This window comes from Astyanax mexicanus, chromosome 15 (genome assembly GCF_023375975.1).
Source record: "Astyanax mexicanus isolate ESR-SI-001 chromosome 15, AstMex3_surface, whole genome shotgun sequence".
NCBI lineage: Eukaryota > Metazoa > Chordata > Actinopteri > Characiformes > Acestrorhamphidae > Astyanax > Astyanax mexicanus.
The window spans coordinates 25702178-25721570 of record NC_064422.1 but is presented as its reverse complement, the minus strand read 5'-3'; the positions used below and the strand labels follow the sequence as shown (position 1 = coordinate 25721570).

The window sequence follows — 19393 nt, the reverse complement described above, 5'->3', positions numbered from 1 at the left end:
AATTGCATATCTGGGAGTGGAAAAATTATGTGAACCTTTGCGTTAAGTATCTACTGTGATCCCCCTTGGAGACATTGTAGCCCATTTTCCTGTAGAAAACAGCTTCAGTTGTATCATGTTGGTGAGTTTTCTCTCAAGAACTGCTGCTTCAGAATTTCTTTTGAATTGAGGTCAAAACTTTGATACACCAAAACATTCCTTTGAACTACGCTTTATTATTGGCCAGTGTTCAGCTTGCCATAAAGTATCACTTCATTGCAATGTACACACTGCTATCCCTTGATTTTTGGCTTAGTGTATTCAGTGTAAATAAACCATATCTAAGTGTTTTTCACTCCAACTAGTCACATACTTACTATTTATATTTTTGTCGCCAATGCATTTTTCAAATAAAATAAACTGACCTTATTATGGTCAGTTCAGAATCTCCAGCAACCAAAGGCTCAGCTCAGCTAAGATCACAGATAACATGGCTCAGTATCACACTACTAAGCCCAAATGTACCCTTCTAGTTCATTTATAATGCACGTTGTCCAATATATTTCTGTATTTCTCTTTGCCTATTAGGAGATCTCTGATTGAATGACGTAGCACAAATAGCTCAAATAAAGATTAAATCAGATTAAGTTATTTATTAGATGTTAAAAGTGCTAAAGCCTTGCACACAACAACACTACTTAGGCATTTAGAAGCACATCACTACCACAAGAGGGCAACTCATTAAAGGGTCTTCATAACCAGTGTCTGATTGAAGTCAACTACTGGGGTCAGTTGTGTTAATGAATGAAATTTTTCTATGAGCCACTGGTGTACAGTTGTTCCAGTTTCTATACAGGGTCTATACAGTTCCTGTTCCATGGACCCAAGTGTGATTTATACACAAGATAAAATAACTATGTGTAGGAGGAAACATGTAGTTGGTTCTTACACAATATTGTCCCTCACTACTTCTTTTTTTTACAAAAATCATGAGAAAAATCTGTTCCACATTTTAAGTGTGACAGCATTATTCTTTAAGAAAAAAATCATTAATTGATTTCTGAACTCTTAAAACTTAATATAAAATGAATATAAACTTTTTTTTTGCATTATTCGAGGTCTGAAAGCTCTGCATCTTTTTTGTTATTTCAGCCATTTCTCATTTTCTGTAAATGATCTAAATGACAATATTTTATTTGGAATTTGGGAGAAATAGAATATAGAATAAAACAACAATGTTCATTTTCAAATGTTCAAATATATCCATATAAATAGCAAAATCAGAGAAACTGATTCAGAAAGTGGTCTAAACAGCGCGTGCCAAAGTTCATGTTTGTTTCATTGATTTTTAGTATCATACAGTAAAGTATGAGGCGACAGGCCACGACTGGCCACGCCCCTTTACAGTCGGCTCACAAGGCAGTTTGTTTAAAATGCCTATTTCACCACGCCTTCCTGCGCTAGGATTGGCTAAGACTTCGCAGTATGGTTCACAGTAGCCAATCCCAGTGCAGGAAGGCGTGGCTTCTTGCTATAACGACGCAGAGTCGGTCAGAGCTGATGTGGGGAGGTTGGCGAAAAACGGGTGGATCTATGAACCGATAGCCAATCCCAGGGCAGGAAGGCAGGGCGTGTCGGAATAGAGGTGGGGAAAAAAGCCACATCAGTCTTGCTTTAGCAGTGACGTCGCGAACCGGGTGTTTGACTCGGAAGCTGCGACGGCGGAGCGAAAAACCCGTGAAGAAAAAAAAGGAGAAACGGTTCTATAAACGGTTTCTGACCGTATTTGTCCGCTAATATCGCCAGTAAACAGACATATGATCTCTCATTAGTCAGAAACATCGAGGATTTGAAGGCTCCGTCACATCGAGGAAGAACAGGGAAGAAGAGACGGACGGACTCGCTCACCGCCTCGGTCTTCAGCTGTTTAACGCTCGCCTTGCTCGGCTCCCCCACTCGCCGTGTGACATTATGGAAAATGCCGACCAGAAAGGAAACCCCACACACTACACGAACGGGCTGCTGAACGGATTTCATCCGCCGAACGGATCAAACGGAGCTGGAGGAGGCGGCGGAGGAGGAGGCAGCAGCGCTAGTGGCACTAACCCTCACTGTAGTGGTGGCCATCATGGTATTGAAAATTTCCACCATCTTCACAGACCTGATGTTCACAACAATGGTTCTCCTGCCAAGCGCTGCAGACTCAGGAGGCGGATGGACTCCGGGAAGAAGAACCGGCCCCGTAAGCCTCTCATTCTCATTCACACACAACACTTTCTCACACTGAGATCTTTAAACCTAGCTAGGTTAGCTATCCTATGCTGCTGAATAGCTGGATCTCATACTCGAACAAAGACAGCGGCGCTGGTGTTGCGCAAAAAATGCTTTTTTACACGTTTAAGGAGGGAGTGTGATCATTAGCTGCAAAAGCTTTTTAAAAACAGACATTTAGCTAATTTAATCAACATACTCTACGTTTTTAACGTACCAAGAACTGCTTTGTTTTAGTCCACTAACGTTATGTTATGCTTCTTCAGTCTCGGTGGTCTGGTTTGACAGATGGACATTTTGGCTCTGTTTGTGTGTAAAATGTGGCTCCTGCAGCTAATTAACAATAAGAAAGGCAAGGAATTTGGTTTGTTTTCACAGGAATTAACAAACTATCCAATTTGGTCAGTAAATCTTTACATTTTCATTAAACAATTCATAACGCGTCTTTATCTGAAGCAGATTTGACAGTTCCCACTGTCAGACAATATAACGTTATATTTTTAAATCAGAGGGGGTTTTATTATGAATTTGTCTGACTGAACTGGTGTAACGTTGAATGTATTTAACAACAAAACAAAAATAATACTCATTTGTTTTGTTTGATGAGGTATAGGTTAAAATTGCCTATGGTATTTTGCGTTGTGAAATCAGGTAACGCTAAGATAGCTGTCGTCCGTACTGCGGATTTAATTGGACGAAACGCAGTCAGCGGGCGTGGCTCTAGTATGATTGACATGACGTTTAACCAACCAGCTAGCCGGAAAAGGAAGGGGAGGGGACGCGCTAGTGGCGCAACGGAGTGAACCTCAGTACATACAGACGATTAAAAACACATTTAAGGTGGGAATGTGGTTATTAGCTACAAAAGCTAATTAGCTTAATATTAATATTGTAAATAGCCAGGTTTTAGCCAGGTAGGTTATCTATGTTATGTTAGTGAGCTTCTTTACTCTAGGTGGTCTTGTTTGACAGATGGACATTTTGGCTGTGTGGGTAAAATGTGCCGTAGCTAATTATCTAGGAGAAGGATTGCAGTTAAGCTAGCCCCTTCCCTAAAATAAACATTTAATATCTTCAGACATACAAAAGCAAAATTTGGTTCTTAAATCCACGAATTTCCATTAAACATTTCATAACGCCTCTTAATCTGAAGCAGATGTGAAGTTCAGACTGTGAAACCTTTTTAAACATATGTATTTCTCAATCATGGCTATTTTAATTTAGAATTTTTGATTAAAACTGGTGGAAAATTATTTAACAGTAAAACAAAAATGCTCCTCATACGTTTTCTGTGATGATTTTGTGTTGTGAAATCAGGGAATCAAGTCCTGCGGATTTGATTGGACAATACGCAATAAGTGGGCGTGTTTCTGGTATGATTGACATAATGTTAACCAACCAACCAACCAGCCAGCCAACCAGTCGGGGAGCGGGCGCGATGTGGGCGGAACAGAGTGAACCTCAACATACATACAGGCCATAATGACCCAGTTTAATCGACTTACCATTCTATACACATACAGCTCTGAAAACAAATGAAGGGACCACTTCATTTTCTGAATCAGTTTCTCTGATTTTGCTATTTATAGGTATATGTCAAATAAACACTATTGTTTTATTCTATAATCTAGGGACAACATTTCTCCCAAATCCCAAATAAAAATGTATTAGCAGGAAATGAGAAATGGCTAAAAACAATAATAGACCTCAAATAATGCAAAGAAAGCAAGTTCATGTTCATACAGTTTTAAGAGTTCAGAAATCAATATTTGGTAGAATTACCCTGGTTCTTAATCACAGTTTTCATGCATCTTGGCATGTTCTCCTCCACCAGTCTTACACACTGCTTTTGGATAATTTTATACCACTCCTGGTGCAAAAACTTCTCTCAGCTTAAACCGTCTGAAAACACACTTTACTACATTTCAGCTTGGCTTGATGGCTTGTGTTCATCCATCTTTCTCCTGATTATATTCCAGAGGTTTTCAATTTGGTACAATCAAAGAAACTCATAATTTTTAAGTGATCTTTTATTTTTTTCCAGAGCTGTATAAGCCATAACATTAAAACCACTTGCATAATATTGCTAAGTTCCACCACCAGTTGTGGTCTCCATAGATTTAGCTGATTAATGGGAAGTCTGGAATTTCGATCTATTCTCTTTTATTCATGTCTATCCATCACAATTTGGCTCTTGTCAAAGTGACCCAGATCCTTAAATTTTTCCATTTTCCCTGCTTATTTCCACAACACATCAACTTCAGAAAGTGCTTCCTAATACATTCCACCCAGACAGTGACAGATGTCACTGTAATGAGCTAATCAATATTATTTACTTCCCCTGTCAGTAGTTTTAATGCCATTCTGATCAGTGTGCAGAATTGCTTTAGTGATGGTGAGGCATGTCCATTCATAAGATTTTCTTGAATCTCCACAGCATTGATTCTATTAGATGTTTGATTTCTAATTAATTAACCATGGATGTTGTCTCTCTGCATTTCTGCTTGCAATGAATTTTATAGTTGTAAAAAAACTAAAGAGGCTTAGAAGCAGTGCAAACAAATTCTCACAATATAGTTGGTACCATTATAGTAAATCTAATACTAATAATAATACCGTACTGGCTTACTGGGTATGAGTAGCATTGGTTACCCAGTCAGTCATGTTAAAAAATGAGGATGCTACATAAGAACCTATGTCTATTCTAACATGTATTTAAATATATGGATTTAATTTTTTATCTTTGTGCATTTACATCCTTCTTGAATATCCTCATGGTGTCCCCACTTACTCCAACAATAAAGAGCAAACCAAACTAAAGTCTGAGGTTTAAATAAGTCAAGAATCTTCCTCTCTCAAATCTTGCTCTCATCATCTCCACATGATGTACTGCAAGTAAATTTAATTGTTGGCATGTCCTGATTTTTGCTTACAAGATAATTGTTTCTGTTACTAATCTATAGATAAAGACATTTCTTTAGTTTTGTGCTTTTAATTATATTACCTCCATCTCTTAATATTGTAGTAAAAAGTCAGTATCCGTATATCATATTTAAATGTGTGTCAGTTTGAACTTCATAACAAGAAGTAAAGGCACTTTTTTAAGTGGCCTTGGTACTGAAAACCACTTTTAAGATTCCTTTATTAATTCAATAAGATATTTTTGAGGGACACTAAAGCTAGCACATTCGTTCTGCAAAAAAGCAAGAACAAATCAGAAGTAGCTAATAGATTAACATTAACACCCAGGAGTGAATTGAAGCTGAACAAAACATGACCTCAACTCCACTGCTAATGCTCTCCACCACTTCCAAACAAAGAGATTTGTTTGTTCCACTAACACTGAATTCTAAAAGCATATTTCTAAAAATGTATAACTGCACAGAAATCATTATATAATATGTTCTTTGGGATTTGGTCCTTAAAAAAGAGTTAAGAGTGTAATCTTAAATCCTCTGACACAAAGATTCTAGATGTCAGATTTCTCTCTTCCAAAGCAAACGTTTACAGCAGCTCAGTTCCACAGAATAAAGAGCGAACCCACCTTTGCACCGGCAGCACTAGTAATGTAAGGGGATTACTGTAATAGCTATTAATCAACACGTTTATTAACAAAGTACTTTTGCCCCAAGAACCCTACCATATCCAACACGGCTGGTTCCAGCAGTCCATACTCACATCTACTTCATTTAAAGGTCCTTTTGCACAAAAAAAAAGAATCCATTCATGTTGTTTGCTGGTCTCCTCTGAATTTGTATTTCCTGTTACAGTGAAGTAAATCTAATTATTATCAATATTCAATTCGATATCCAGTGTTTTTCTTACACATCTGCATATTTGAATTTTGATAGATTAACATTATAAGCCTACCTGGATCATAATTACAGTTTGGCAATTTTCAACTTGGCACAATCTTGAAAGGGCCAGTCTTTCTTCAACCCCAGCATTAAATAGACTAGATCAGATCCATACTCAGTAGATCATCTTCAAACACAGTGTTTTCAATTGGTCGTCACGTGGCTATGAGTACTAAACGCAGCACACACTGCGCTTGTAAACAGCATGAAGTAGCAGAGAGAGTATTTGTTCAAGTCTGTGGAAAAAAGTGTTATCTGGCTAAAATTTCAGATTAAACTGCTTCTTATCAGCAGTTTAGCTCAAATAAAAGGAGTATATTTAATAGCTGGGTCGGATTAAGACTTGATCACTTTCTCTCCACAAACAAACCGCTCCAGAGTTCGTTTGGGACTGAACCGAGACCACCTGCTCTAGCAGGTCCCTGTCCGGTTGTTTTGATCCGCATGTGATTACTGTTTTCACACCTGTTCAATCGAAATCGCACTAAAGTTACAAACCAGCACAAATAGTGCTGGTGTAAAAAATGCTTTTTTAAAAAAGGCTTTTATATAACACTGTAATCTAAGGATTGGTGGTGCGAATCCTGGAGCATGCTGCTTGCCATCAGCAGCCAGAGTCAGAGAGAGCATGATTGGCCTTGCACTCTGGATGGGTAAATGAGGCTCTCTTCCCACATACATCTTATTGTAATGTTGGTCCACACGGGCATCTGTTAGTTAATGTATTAGAGCTGGAGATCCAGTGCTTTCACTAAAGTGCACTGGTTCACAAGTGATGCTGCATCAGCAGCAGTTTAAAAAGAGGCAATGGCTGATTCACATGTATCAGAGGAGGCATGTGCTAGTTTTCCCTCGCATAGTGATCGGGGCATTCCTTTAGTGATAGAGAGATTTCATATAAATCTAAATAAAAAAAAAAGAATAATTTTAATCCTATTCTCTTGTGTTTTTATTGCTCATCTGATTTATGTGATTTATTTACCTATTGATATGTATCTGTATAGGTTTCATGTTTCTAAGGGTTTCTGACTCGTTTTTGCAGCTTTCCCTTGGTTTGGCATGGATATCGGAGGCACCCTGGTGAAGCTGGTTTACTTTGAGCCGAAAGACATCACGGCTGAAGAGGAGCAAGAGGAGGTGGAGAGCCTGAAAAGCATCCGCCGTTACCTGACCTCCAACGTGGCCTATGGTGACACAGGCATCCGAGACGTCCACCTGGAGCTGAAGAACCTTACCATGTGCGGCCGCACAGGCAACCTGCACTTCATCCGCTTCCCCACACACGACATGCATAGCTTCATCCAGATGGGCCGGGACAAGAACTTCTCCAGCCTGCACACCACGCTGTGCGCCACTGGAGGAGGAGCCTACAAGTTCGAGGACGATTTCAGGACGGTGAGCACTGATCTGTGAGTGGTTCTTGGACAGGGGTCTGTATGAGAGTGTCCTCTAAAAGGGAGCCTCACCCCAGTGGCTGCTATGTTATTGGCCACTATGCATGTTGGGGTCCAAAAGGCATGATATATAAGAAGTACAGTACAGTAACATCCAAAGTTAACAGCAAAACAAATAAAAAGTAAATAAAATGGAACATGACATACATACAGATGGTCTAAATTCATGTTTTTCCCTGCTCTTCAAAGAAAAAGACAATTATAAAACTATAGTTTTTAAAAAATTACAGTATAAAAGCCAACAAACCACAACACATGTACCTAAATCATGAATTTACTTTAGCACTAAGGCTGGGTATTGAAATTCCACAGATGAAACACTGATCATTCATATTGTCGACACACTGCTGCTGTGCTGAAACCATTAGTTCCTTTTCAAAATGTGCTCTTGCTGTCGATGTGTTCCTCTGCAGGTGGCTAATCTGGAGCTGCAGAAGTTGGATGAGCTGGACTGTCTGATTCAGGGTCTGCTGTATGTGGATTCTGTGGGCTTTAACGGCCACCCCGAGTGCTACTTTTTCCAAAACCCCTCCGACCCTGAAAACTGTGTCAAGCAGCCATGTTGCCTTGACAACCCTTTCCCCATGTTGCTGGTAAACATTGGCTCGGGGGTCAGCATCCTCGCGGTCTACTCCAAAGACAACTACAAACGGGTCACAGGCACCAGGTAAGCAATGTCTGCTTGGGTAAACAGTCATGTGCTTCTGTGTATTAGCCAACATGCTTCGAAAACTTGATTTTTCGTTTCTACACCCAGAAACAATCCTGCCTGTTTTTAGCATGTAGAGGAAAAGAAATATGTACTGATCATCCTCAGTAATATAGCAGACTTGTATGGCAACATTTGTGTGAAGTGAAGGAAAGCATCCACACAGTAGCCTTGTTTTCAGCATAATGACAAGTAGTCTTGAATGTAGTAGATTGTCAGTTTGAGAAAATATAATTTAATATGGACATTTAAAGTAAAGGTAAATAAATGGCTTATATATAAAATATATTGTAAAACTATCAGTACTGATAAAAATGAGCATTGTTCTATAGCACTTCAATTTAATTCAGCCATGTGGCCATTAAAAACTGCAAAAAAAACCCCCAAAAAAACAAGTTGCATAGAATGTAAAGTGAATTAGTGTTCTCCAAGTGTGTAGCCCTGTGTGTCATCTGTGTTTACTTTTTGCCAAAACAATAATTATCACCCACTGCACTGTCCACTGTGGGTGCTAATTCTTTCTGTAAATTATTACTGGTACACATGTGATATTGTGACTGGAGGAATGTTCCATCCATCTGGTGCCCACCATCAAGTCTCACTCGAATTTAAATAAACAGATACTACATACAACAGACCAGTACAGAATGTCGGTTAAATACAATGTTTATTTTTAGTAATTTTACTTCTTACCTTGAGTGGCAAATGAATGTGAAGATAACAAAAGGTATGTGAACTTTTCTCTCTAAAAGACAGAGAGACGAATTTACCACAAACCTGCAGTAGCCTCAGCAGTACTCACAAATCCACTACAGTCCACACAGTACCATGCAAATCCATAATGTACTCGCCCGCGATACTGTGTATTCTCTGCAAGAGTGCATGGACTGAATCTATTGTACCATGACTGTTTGGTGTAAATACATGTACACATTACATGTACACACCCCAATTCAGTAGCAAAATGCACGTCATTGCCAGATCTTATATTTGGCAACTGAAATGATTTGGTCATAAATGACAAAAAGCCAAATAATGAACTTTTTATGCTTTGTTCAGTAAATATGTTTAAATATTGGTTTTGGAATTGCTTTTTGGCAAATCTACTTTGTAATACATTTAAGTAGTGCTGGGCAATTATGGCCTAAAAAAATCTTCACAAAAAATCACATTTTCGATTATAATCGAAAGAGAGTGATGACGCTGCAGTTTTTAGAAACGGTAGGATTTATTTCCAGCTACATCTATGCTTTATCCCACTGGGTGTTTGTGCTGGAACTTTTTTTCCCGGTATGTGTCCTTGGACTGACCGGAATGTATAGAAAATATGCACGGGTTGGTCTGTGGGAGGCGTGGGAAGAGGGATAAACACTTCAGAAATGAGTAGCGTTTTTGGGTATCTTAGATTAAAAAGATAAAATGTCTGTATGTAAAATTACTGCGATTACTCAAGTTTGATTTTTTTTTGTGGCAAAATGATAAAAACATCTGTATTTGCCCAAAATGCTTTACTGAAAATCAGTATGTTTCATTGCTAGACACAATACCAGGCTTGTTAAACAACACTCAAACATACTTTATACATAAAATATTAAAGATACAAAATTAAAACTTAAATACTCAATGATTTCTGTAATTTTTAAAATGAATGCAGTGATAACTAATATTAACAATACTCTCTTTCATTTGTGTGTTGTACTTTTATTTTTAAATGCTTCATGCTACTTTCAAAGACATGTCAGTTATATATTTCCTCTGTTTTATACAGTTTGGGAGGAGGCACGTTCCTCGGCCTGTGCTGCTTGCTGACTGGCTGCGAGACGTTTGAGGAGGCCTTAGAGATGGCAGCAAAGGGTGACAGCACTAATGTGGACAAGCTGGTAAAGGACATTTACGGAGGAGATTACGAGCGCTTCGGTCTTCAAGGGTCCGCTGTAGCATCCAGGTACCAGACTTTTTTTAATATGTAAATGATGTGCTTTTCTTCATAGATTAAATTATTTGCTTCTTAAAGGAAAAGAGCCTTAAAAAAGTTTCCTTGTTCTTTAGTTTTGGTCATATGATGAGCAAGGAGAGGCGTGATAGCATCAGCAAAGAGGACTTGGCCCGAGCTACTCTTGTCACCATCACAAACAACATTGGTTCCATCGCCCGCATGTGTGCTGTGAACGAGGTTTGGCGCTTTTATTTTCCATTCATTGGTAATCAACACAGGGAAACTGAAAGTGAATGTGTTTATTATTGTAAAAACATTTGATGTCCATAATCTGCATAACTGAAGTGTAGTATGTTAAGAATGCCTCAAAGTCAACATTATAGACACCTAAAGGTTGATATCTGGTCTACAAGAATTCTTTGTGTGCTTTCAGCTTCTTTACAGTGTTGCCTTGTGGCATGGAGATCAAGCAGCATTGTACAGGGCTATCAAAGCGCACAGAACTGACACATCAATACTAAAGATTATAATTAAAATCAGTGTTATAAAACGATTTAGATTAGAGTTGATAAAAAAGAGTTGACTTGAGCTCGTATAAATCCTCCTTTCACCCTGTTCTTTAGTGTCAGGTTAAAACCCCACAGGACCACCACATAGCAGGTATTAGTGACCCTGGATGTGGTGGGGGGTGTATTAGTAGTGTGTGTTGTAATGGTATGAGTGGATCAGAAACAGCAGTGCTGCTGGAGTTTTTAAACACCTAAATGTCACTACTGGACTGAGAATAGACCACCCACCAGGGAGGAGCCAACCTTCCTGGAGATTTTCACCTTTCACCTACAATTTTAATCTGCTAAGCGCTGCCACTATGATTAGGGGATCACCGGTTCGAATCCTGTTTATGTAGCTTGCCATCAGCTACCAGCGCCCTTAGAGAGCACAATTGGCCTTGATCTCTCTGGGTGAGTAGATGGAGCGCTCTCCCCACATCACCCCAAAAGATAATTTCCACACCATGAGGCGTCTGTGAGCTTTCCTCCGAGCGCACTGTGATGCTACTCGGCAATGCTGCATCAGCAGCAGTTTGAAAAGAAGCGGTGGTTGACTTCGCATGTATCGGAGGAGGCATGTGCTAGTCTTCACCCTTTTGTTATTGGGGCATCAGTAGTGATAGGGGGAGTCCTAATGAGTGGGTTATGTAATTGGCTGTGTAAAAAAATTGAAGAAAATCCTACTACTACTGTATGTGTATTTTTTTTTTCTTTTTTTTTTTGTAACTTCAGTGACAACAGGACTAAAACTTGGTAACATTTCAAAATGAGTCAGCTTCACATTCACTAGGACTGACTAATTTTAACCTGTTCAAATTGCCTGAATTTCATTATTGATATTATTCTGTCTTATTTTTTTAAAGTCAGTTATGAATATATATGCACTAAACTAATTTCCATCTAAAAAAAGCCTACTGGATCATGCTTGAGTTTTCCCTATTAGTGCAAAGGCAGCCACTTTAATGCTGCCACTCACAGCTAGATGGCAGCCATAGTTTATTTTTTTTTCAGCTTTCTCCAATGTGACTGGTGTACAGAAACACTTATTCTCCTTCATCTTTCAAACACTGTTCTTTTTTTGGTTTTCAGAAAATCGAAAGAGTTGTATTTGTTGGGAATTTCCTGCGAATAAACACTGTGTCAACAAAGCTGCTAGCATATGCCATGGACTTTTGGTCGAAAGGACAGTTGAAAGCCCTGTTTTTGGAGCATGAAGTAAGTCTTAAGTCCTAAGTGTTAAATTTCTTAGTACATGTGTACACCTTTTAATATCTGAAATATAATCCATTCATTCATTAATATCTCACACTGTATAATTCCATTAGTCCACTGTAGGCCGTATATGATAAATGTTTGGCTCACTTGTCTGGTTTGTCTTGATTTATGCAGGGTTATTTTGGGGCTGTCGGTGCCTTCCTAGAGCTACTGAGGATGACTGAAGACCTCTGAGGATTTCGAGGAACTTAAAAACTTGCCAGAACCAGAAGCTGCTGTAAGATGTCAGGAAACCTCCTCCCATAACAAGGAAAAGCCATTTGGATATTGTCAGATATTTAAGATAATGCCTGTACCCTCCTTCCCTGATTGTAAACCTTTTGCTAGCTTGATCTCGATACATGAATGGGTTGCGGAGGTGAGTGTTTTGCGTATTTTACCACTAAAGAGAGAGCCTCTCAAGGTACAGTCTACTGTAAACTGAGTTGAAGACGTTTGTGTTAGTAGACCGTGCCCTAAAGCCAAAATCAACAGAGATTTTTTTAGACTGATGAGCACTTCTACAGATTACCGTTTTGTGTTGTACGTTTTAAATATCTAGCTTTAGTACATGGCTTAGAAGAAATAGACCCAAAGTGGTCACCTTATTCCAAGTCAATGTTCCCTTCCATTGTATTCAAAGATCACCTACAGTACCTTACCACATATAAAATATATGCTTCATCAACAATTTTGATAGAGTTTGGTAAAGAGTTTTAAATGCCCAGTAAAAAAAGTAACGTATATTACCTTACTTTCATAGGCATTAGGTCTCAGACAGCCAAGACTGGAGTTGAGTGCATTTTAGACGGTTTCCAGATAACCAAGAATATGCAGTAAACATACAGGCTGTGAGATTTAATGTGCACACTAGCTAAGCTAAGCTAAGCTAAGCTAGGTCCAGCTGTGATGATTAAAGGAGATCTGGGTTTGAGAACCAGGTCAAGTCACAGGTGGAATGTGTTCCTTACTTACCTACTTATTGGACATTTTAAAAAGACAGTTTAAATATTCTGCATTATAAATCACAACAGGATTAGTGCTATATCATAAGCATTATTTTATCCACAGTATTAGCCAGCTCAGTTTTGATTTCTTCTCTTCACCCGCCAACTGTAGGTCTACTAACACACATTTTTCAACCAAATAGAGACTATAGTTAAACTAGAGAGTTGTGGGGACCAAGTTGTCAGTGTTGAACTGATCATATTATGGCTCATTATGATCTGTTAGGTAAATAGTTAATCGCTGATGTTTTTTTTTTTATTTGTAGTCAGCTCTGATATTCTCCCATAGAAGAAAGAATAATGAAGTGTTGGCTAAATGACTACTTCACTCTAACGACCATTTTCTTCTTACCCCGAGATGTACTTACACTGTAATAGAGGTTGTTACTGATTTTTATTATTATTATTATTATTTGTTTATATTTAATCCATATTTTGCAGATTGTATAATTTTATTGATTGTCCTATTTGTGGCATTACATGATGGTATCATAGTTTCATTTGAAACTACAAATCGAGCCTGTAAACCTTTCTCCTGCCTTTCCTTCTGCCTTGTCCAACAAATGCCTTCATTATCATCTCTTTAAGTCATTCTTTATGTCTTGTTTCTTTCAGATGACCAGCATCACATACCTTTTAACACCTTTTAATACTGTATCTGTTGTTTGGCCTTCTCTGTAAGCTGAAAATATTAACACAATATGGTGGAAGCATTGTTCAGTTTGCTGCCTCTGTAGTGTATAGTCAATTTTCCTGTTAATGCAGCTACATATCCCACTATTGATATATTAAAAACTGTTTTATATGAGATCTTATAAATGATAATAAGATCGCAATATCGCACCTGCTACACAAATGACCATGCAATTAAATTTGGAGAAGAGTATTTTAGAAAAGAGTCATTAGTGTGGAAATGGCTTGATTTGCTCTTAAACACTGTTAGATATTCACAATTGAAATATCAAGTGTGCTGTATTTTTGCTAACAGCCCACAGAAGCCTGTGCTGAATAGGGCTTTATAAACGAATGATTATTATTTTGGATGTCGACTAATCTGTTGACTATTTTTTTCAGATTAATCATGGCTCATTTCTGCCAGGCCCTCCATTTCTACTTCGTGTGAATGCAGATCCTGTTCCTAGGCTTTCTCTATCACTTCAAAATACTAGAAACAGCAGAACATAGGATGTAAATGCCTATTAAATGCCCAGAAGACATTTAAATATGAAATGTTCGGGACTTTAATGAGAAAATAAATAGTTTCTATCACTTTTAGTGAGTGAGCAGCCCTTTCTATTATATGTTTCTATTCCCAGCACTTTGTCAAAACCTGCATAGTTACAAATGAACAACTAGCTGACACTGTAATTTGGAGTCGACAACTGTTTATAAGTGACATCGGTAATTATGGCGACTAATCGGTGCAGCTATAGTTCTGTCCAGCATCACAATAGGATTGGTTTTAGTAGAAAACTCCATCTACCCACAAAGAGAGAGCAAGGCCAGTTCTGCTCTCTCTCGGACTCTGGCTGCTTGATGGCTAGCAGCATTCCTCAGATCATAGTTACAACCCCTAGGCCTGCTGAACCACTCAACACCTATAAATACTATATTTAAACATTTGTACTTTGTTCAGAGTATTTCAATGTATCGTATTGTATCGTATATCACTGTGAATCGAGATTTGAGTTGTTTGCCATATCGCCCAGCCCTATATCCCAGACTGTAGATGCGAAACGGCGGATCCCTTAACTAGGGAAAAGAACCAGGGTTACTGGGGTTGCTGCAGTCAAAGACGCACAATAACATGCCGGACAGGTTCTCAAAGCTAATTCCAGAAAATCTGGTATTTCTACACACGTCAGGCTATATGTAGGTTATGAACCCAGTGCTCCTTTATAAACATTTTATTTTCTTGCTCCAACTTGTGTGATAGTATCTAAATTTGCACAAAACTTTGCAGCATGGGATCTACGGTCCAGTCTATGCTGTGTATGTAAATACTACACTGCTAAACTGCTGTATGTGCTGCAGCCTGAACATCGTTTTGTTTTTTTTAATTCAGACAAACACGCAGCAAGTAGTTGAACCAGTCAGTTACTAGAAAACCAAATTCCTTTTGGTGCTTGCGTCCCTAAATTCCTCCAGCATCTATCATTAGCCTGACATTTTTTGTTTTAGGACGCACACTGAAAGTAAATTTCAGAATGACAGTGGTGGATTATTGTTTTCAAAAAAATTATATATATGTATTATTTTAAAAAATATTACTAAAAAGTTAAATTTTGTAATCCAAGTGGGATTAATTTTTTTCCAAGAATTATTGTATTGGCATTAAAAGATTTGTCATGTACATTTTTGAATTTTCGCTGTTGTAACAGATCTTGTTTCTCTGAAATTCTATCATTAATGGAAAAGTAAAATTAATTTTAAAAACAAAATCTAAATATATATATTTTAAATCAATAGGTTCTTTTGTTGTGGAATATAAACAATAGCTGAAAAAACCCACTAAAGTATTTCTGAAAACATACTAGTTACATTTTGATGTCAGTTTGAAATTCTAAATTTAAAGAATTCATGTATCAGCATTTAAGTATTTGTACATTGTTGTATGTTTTCCCCAAAATGTCAGGTATTACTGGCGTCAGCTCTGAATTCCCATATCTGTGAATTACTGATTCTATTTTGGATCTTCACTGTTTTAACAGAACCTTTTTCACCCAAAACCTTAACATAGAAGCAAAAGCTAAAATAACTTTAATGTATACAATGTAATCAATGTATACAGCAACCGTAGTAGCTTATAATGACTGTCAATAAGCTCATATGCACTAACAATGTGTATAATTTATATTAAGAGATGTTTCGTAATGTATTATAGTATCTGTTCATAAGAACATTGTACACACTAATATACAGCATAATGAACCGCATCTTTACGAAGAGATAAACTTATATAAACTGTATATAACTTTAAACTGTTATAACAGCATATGACCTGTCTTTGTAAGTTATGTAAGCTATATAAAGTGTTACCAAAATGTTTATCCAGTAGGTTTGTTTGTAGCAAATATTAACAAAAGCTGGGAAAAAACACCAGAAACCTGAAACAACGAGATTTAGATAGAAAGCATGGTCTCTGAAACCAGCATGTAATTTTAAGTGCACAGAACACTAATGTAATGCTTCTGCTAATGCCAACAAAACCGTTAGGATAGAGTAAGCATAGAGAATTTTACGGGTATGTGATGCTGGAGCTCTCTCTGATCGTTTACTTGTGTTTTCATTTCATGATCCGTTGCCTCTCCTCAGTCCTCAGAATTGCCTTATGCAGTTGGTCGTCATTTAGACTTGAGTATCTGCATATGCACCATGGCGGTCCAGCACAACTCTGAGCCACTACAGCAACTTTCACATGTATTGGGGTGCCTTTTACTGATGGAGTCCAGACTTTTATCTGTGCATCTTCCGCTTTCTTCTTCTTCTTCTCCTTCTCCTTCCAGTGCTGTGCCCAAATGTGTCTGTTTTAAACATGCATCCTGCATTGTGTGGGATTCACGTTATTTGTTCATGTTACTTGTTTTGTTTTCTTCAGTAAGTTGAATACATGTTTTTGTACATGCTGTTCTACGATTCGCTTTGAGCCACTCACAGCCTATAATAACTACACCTGGAATAATGGCATGTATGCAAAGCAGGGAGAGGCGAGTCGACAAGTCAAGGCACTACATAATATATGCTTTGCTTTGTACAGGCCTCAGTTCAGCATTTTTAGAATGAATGGAATGGCCTTGCATTTGTGTACACATTGTGTGACAAACCATGGTCATGGTTGCTTTTGTTTGTTTTGTTTTTTTGGTCATAGATTTAACTGGAGGTATCATCTTTATCCACGCTATAGAGTTGCTCTGGAAGCTACACTATAAAAGCTACACTGTATTAAGAGTAAAAGTAATGGCGCAGTCAGATGTACATAATTTCCAAGCCAGTAATGAATATTAAATAAAAATGAGAAAACAACTGTCGCATAAATAAGTAAGTAAGCTTAAAGACAACATTGTCTCTTTTGTTAGAGATTATATCCATCTGCCAATGGTGTACATGTTTAATTCTATAAATTATAATTCATGCATGTTCATCTGTTCAAATCTGTGTAAGCATATCATCGCTGTTGCACTAAAAACCTTGTAGCTTCATTTTTGTCACATTTTAACTTTTAGTAATCTGACAGTGTTTCTTTACATATTTACATCTAGTATAATTTTATGGTGAATGGACCAATAGAAATGCTCCAAAATTGTAACTTGGAATAAAAACATTCTCCATTGACTTCCATTAAAAGTCCAGAAGGTTTTTTCCTTCTCTTGTAAAGTTGAAAATTTGGAGATAAAAAGTTTTTTTTCGTGACAGCGAAGATATTTTTAGGATTCAAAATGATTAAGTGATTATCTCTTTCTTAGTCTGATTATTATTATTTCTAATACTAAACCATTTACTATTTTACATGAGTTCTTAAAAGCCTGATGTCCTCATGGTGTACATTTTCATGTGTTTGGCCTCTATAGTTTAACACATTAAGACAACGTCATGATTTATCCACTAACAGCAACAGTATATTACTGTAATCGTCTCTTTCAGTGTTGTCATTTGCTCTGTTCTTACAGTATCACTACATCCAAGTGTTTTGTGTTTACTTGTAGATGAGACCATTGCTTATTTAATGCCCTCTGTGGAGTGAACAGCTCATTCCAAACCTGCTCTGAAATTCCTGTAATAACACCTTTTAATCTTGACCACGTTTCTGTTTATCCTGCAACTTTTTTCTGTCGACAATAAATCTTGAATACTTACCAGACTTTGTGTGTGTATGTGTGCTTGTCTAGATATATGTCAGCCAGTAGCCCTTACAAGGTTAGCAGTATATGAGAATTTTGGTTTTATAGGGAATTTTCTTTAACAAAATGGTACTTTAATTTAACTTTTTAAAAACTAAAGCATGAAATGATTTACTTTGGTTACTAATGTTAAGGTTGGGTTAAGGGTGATGTAAATTTACAAAACACAACAGTCATCTTTATGTGAATGGAAGGTCCACACAAGTATGCCAATGCCCTCGCAAGTATAGTAAGACCAGCGCTTGTGTCTTTGTACACACAGTTCTCATTTACATGTGGATTAGTACCGTGTGTATATGTCTGTGGGACAGTGGGTGTGGTGGGTGGTGTACTCGTGTGTTTGTTTTTGTACTCTTTCAAGAATAAAATGTTCTGACTTTGTACAAAAGCCAGAATGAAGAACAAGGAGAACCTACAGAAAAAATGGCGGCTGAAAAGGTAAAGATTTTTCTTAAAATTAGAATTCTATTCCAATTATTAAAAGTCAAAAAAACATTTTTGTCAGATGTTTGCCACATATATTGAGCTGAATTTAAAATTAATTTTATTTTTGTACAATTGAAAAGCATGTCATCTGCTGGTATTGGTCCACTGTGGTATAGTTCGAAGTCAGTGCAGTGTTTTTTTTTTTCTGGAAAATCTTACAACACTTCATGATTCCCTCTGCTAACAACTTTTATTGAGAAGCACACTGCCAAAGGTACCAACTGGTCTTATATAATATTGTAATTATAAAAATTACTAAAAAATTAAGAGACCACTTCTGTTTCTGAATCAGTTTCTCTGATTTTGCTGTTTATAGGTATATGTTTGAGTAAAATAAACATTGTTGTGTTATTCTATAAACTGCGAACGTTTCTTCCGAATTCCAAATTAAAATGTTGTCATTTAGAGCATTTATTTGCAGAAAATTAGAATTTTTTGTTTTAAGAGTTCAGAAATCAATATTTGGTGGAATAAGCCTGGTTTTCATTCACAGTTTTCATGCACCTTGGCATGTTCTGTTCTCCTCCACCAGTCTTACACACTGCTTTTGGATAACTTTATGCCATTCCTGGTGCAACGATTCAAGCAGTTCAGCTTGGTTTGATGGCCTGTGATCATCCATCTTCCTCTTTATTATATTCCAGAGGTTTTCAATTTGGTAAAAATCAAAGAAACTCATAGTATGTCCTACATATTAGCCAGGAGCTAAGCTAGTCAACCAGTTCAACCAGTTTTTTAAGCACATATGAGTTGAGTAATTAAGCAAATTTGGCGGCTATGGACTTCAGTTCACCGTCAACAACACGGAACAGCACGTGGAGCTGGAGCTTGACGGTACTCCGGTTTTACTGCTAATAATAATTTTATATAATAATTTTTTATATAATAATAATATTTTTTTAAATAATTTTATTTTATTGCTCTTTACTCGTAGCTAGGTAGCTTTATAGCTCCTGTGCTGGTGAATGGTCCAGACTGAGGGAAATACTCA

General features: G+C 37.4%; 1 protein-coding gene across 1 annotated transcript; it reads left to right on the top strand.

The window, feature by feature from the left end:
- Window positions 1-1644: 1644 nt before the first annotated feature.
- Window positions 1645-17876, top strand: pank1b (pantothenate kinase 1b). The gene is made up of 7 exons (XM_007251147.4): window positions 1645-2221; window positions 7150-7502; window positions 7975-8228; window positions 10039-10215; window positions 10320-10443; window positions 11847-11972; window positions 12147-17876. Exons 1-7 carry the CDS (start codon window positions 1951-1953, stop codon window positions 12204-12206), a joined length of 1365 nt encoding a protein of 454 aa, XP_007251209.3. The 5' UTR covers window positions 1645-1950; the 3' UTR covers window positions 12207-17876.
- The last annotated feature ends 1517 nt before the right edge of the window (window positions 17877-19393 follow it).

Coding starts and splice junctions, on each gene's coding strand:
- pank1b (XM_007251147.4), top strand. CDS start 1,951: ATGGAAAATGCCGACCAGAAAGGAAACCCCACACACTACACGAACGGG. Junction 2,222..7,149: donor CGGGAAGAAGAACCGGCCCC/GTAAGCCTCTCA, acceptor TCGTTTTTGCAG/CTTTCCCTTGGTTTGGCATG. Junction 7,503..7,974: donor TCGAGGACGATTTCAGGACG/GTGAGCACTGAT, acceptor GTTCCTCTGCAG/GTGGCTAATCTGGAGCTGCA.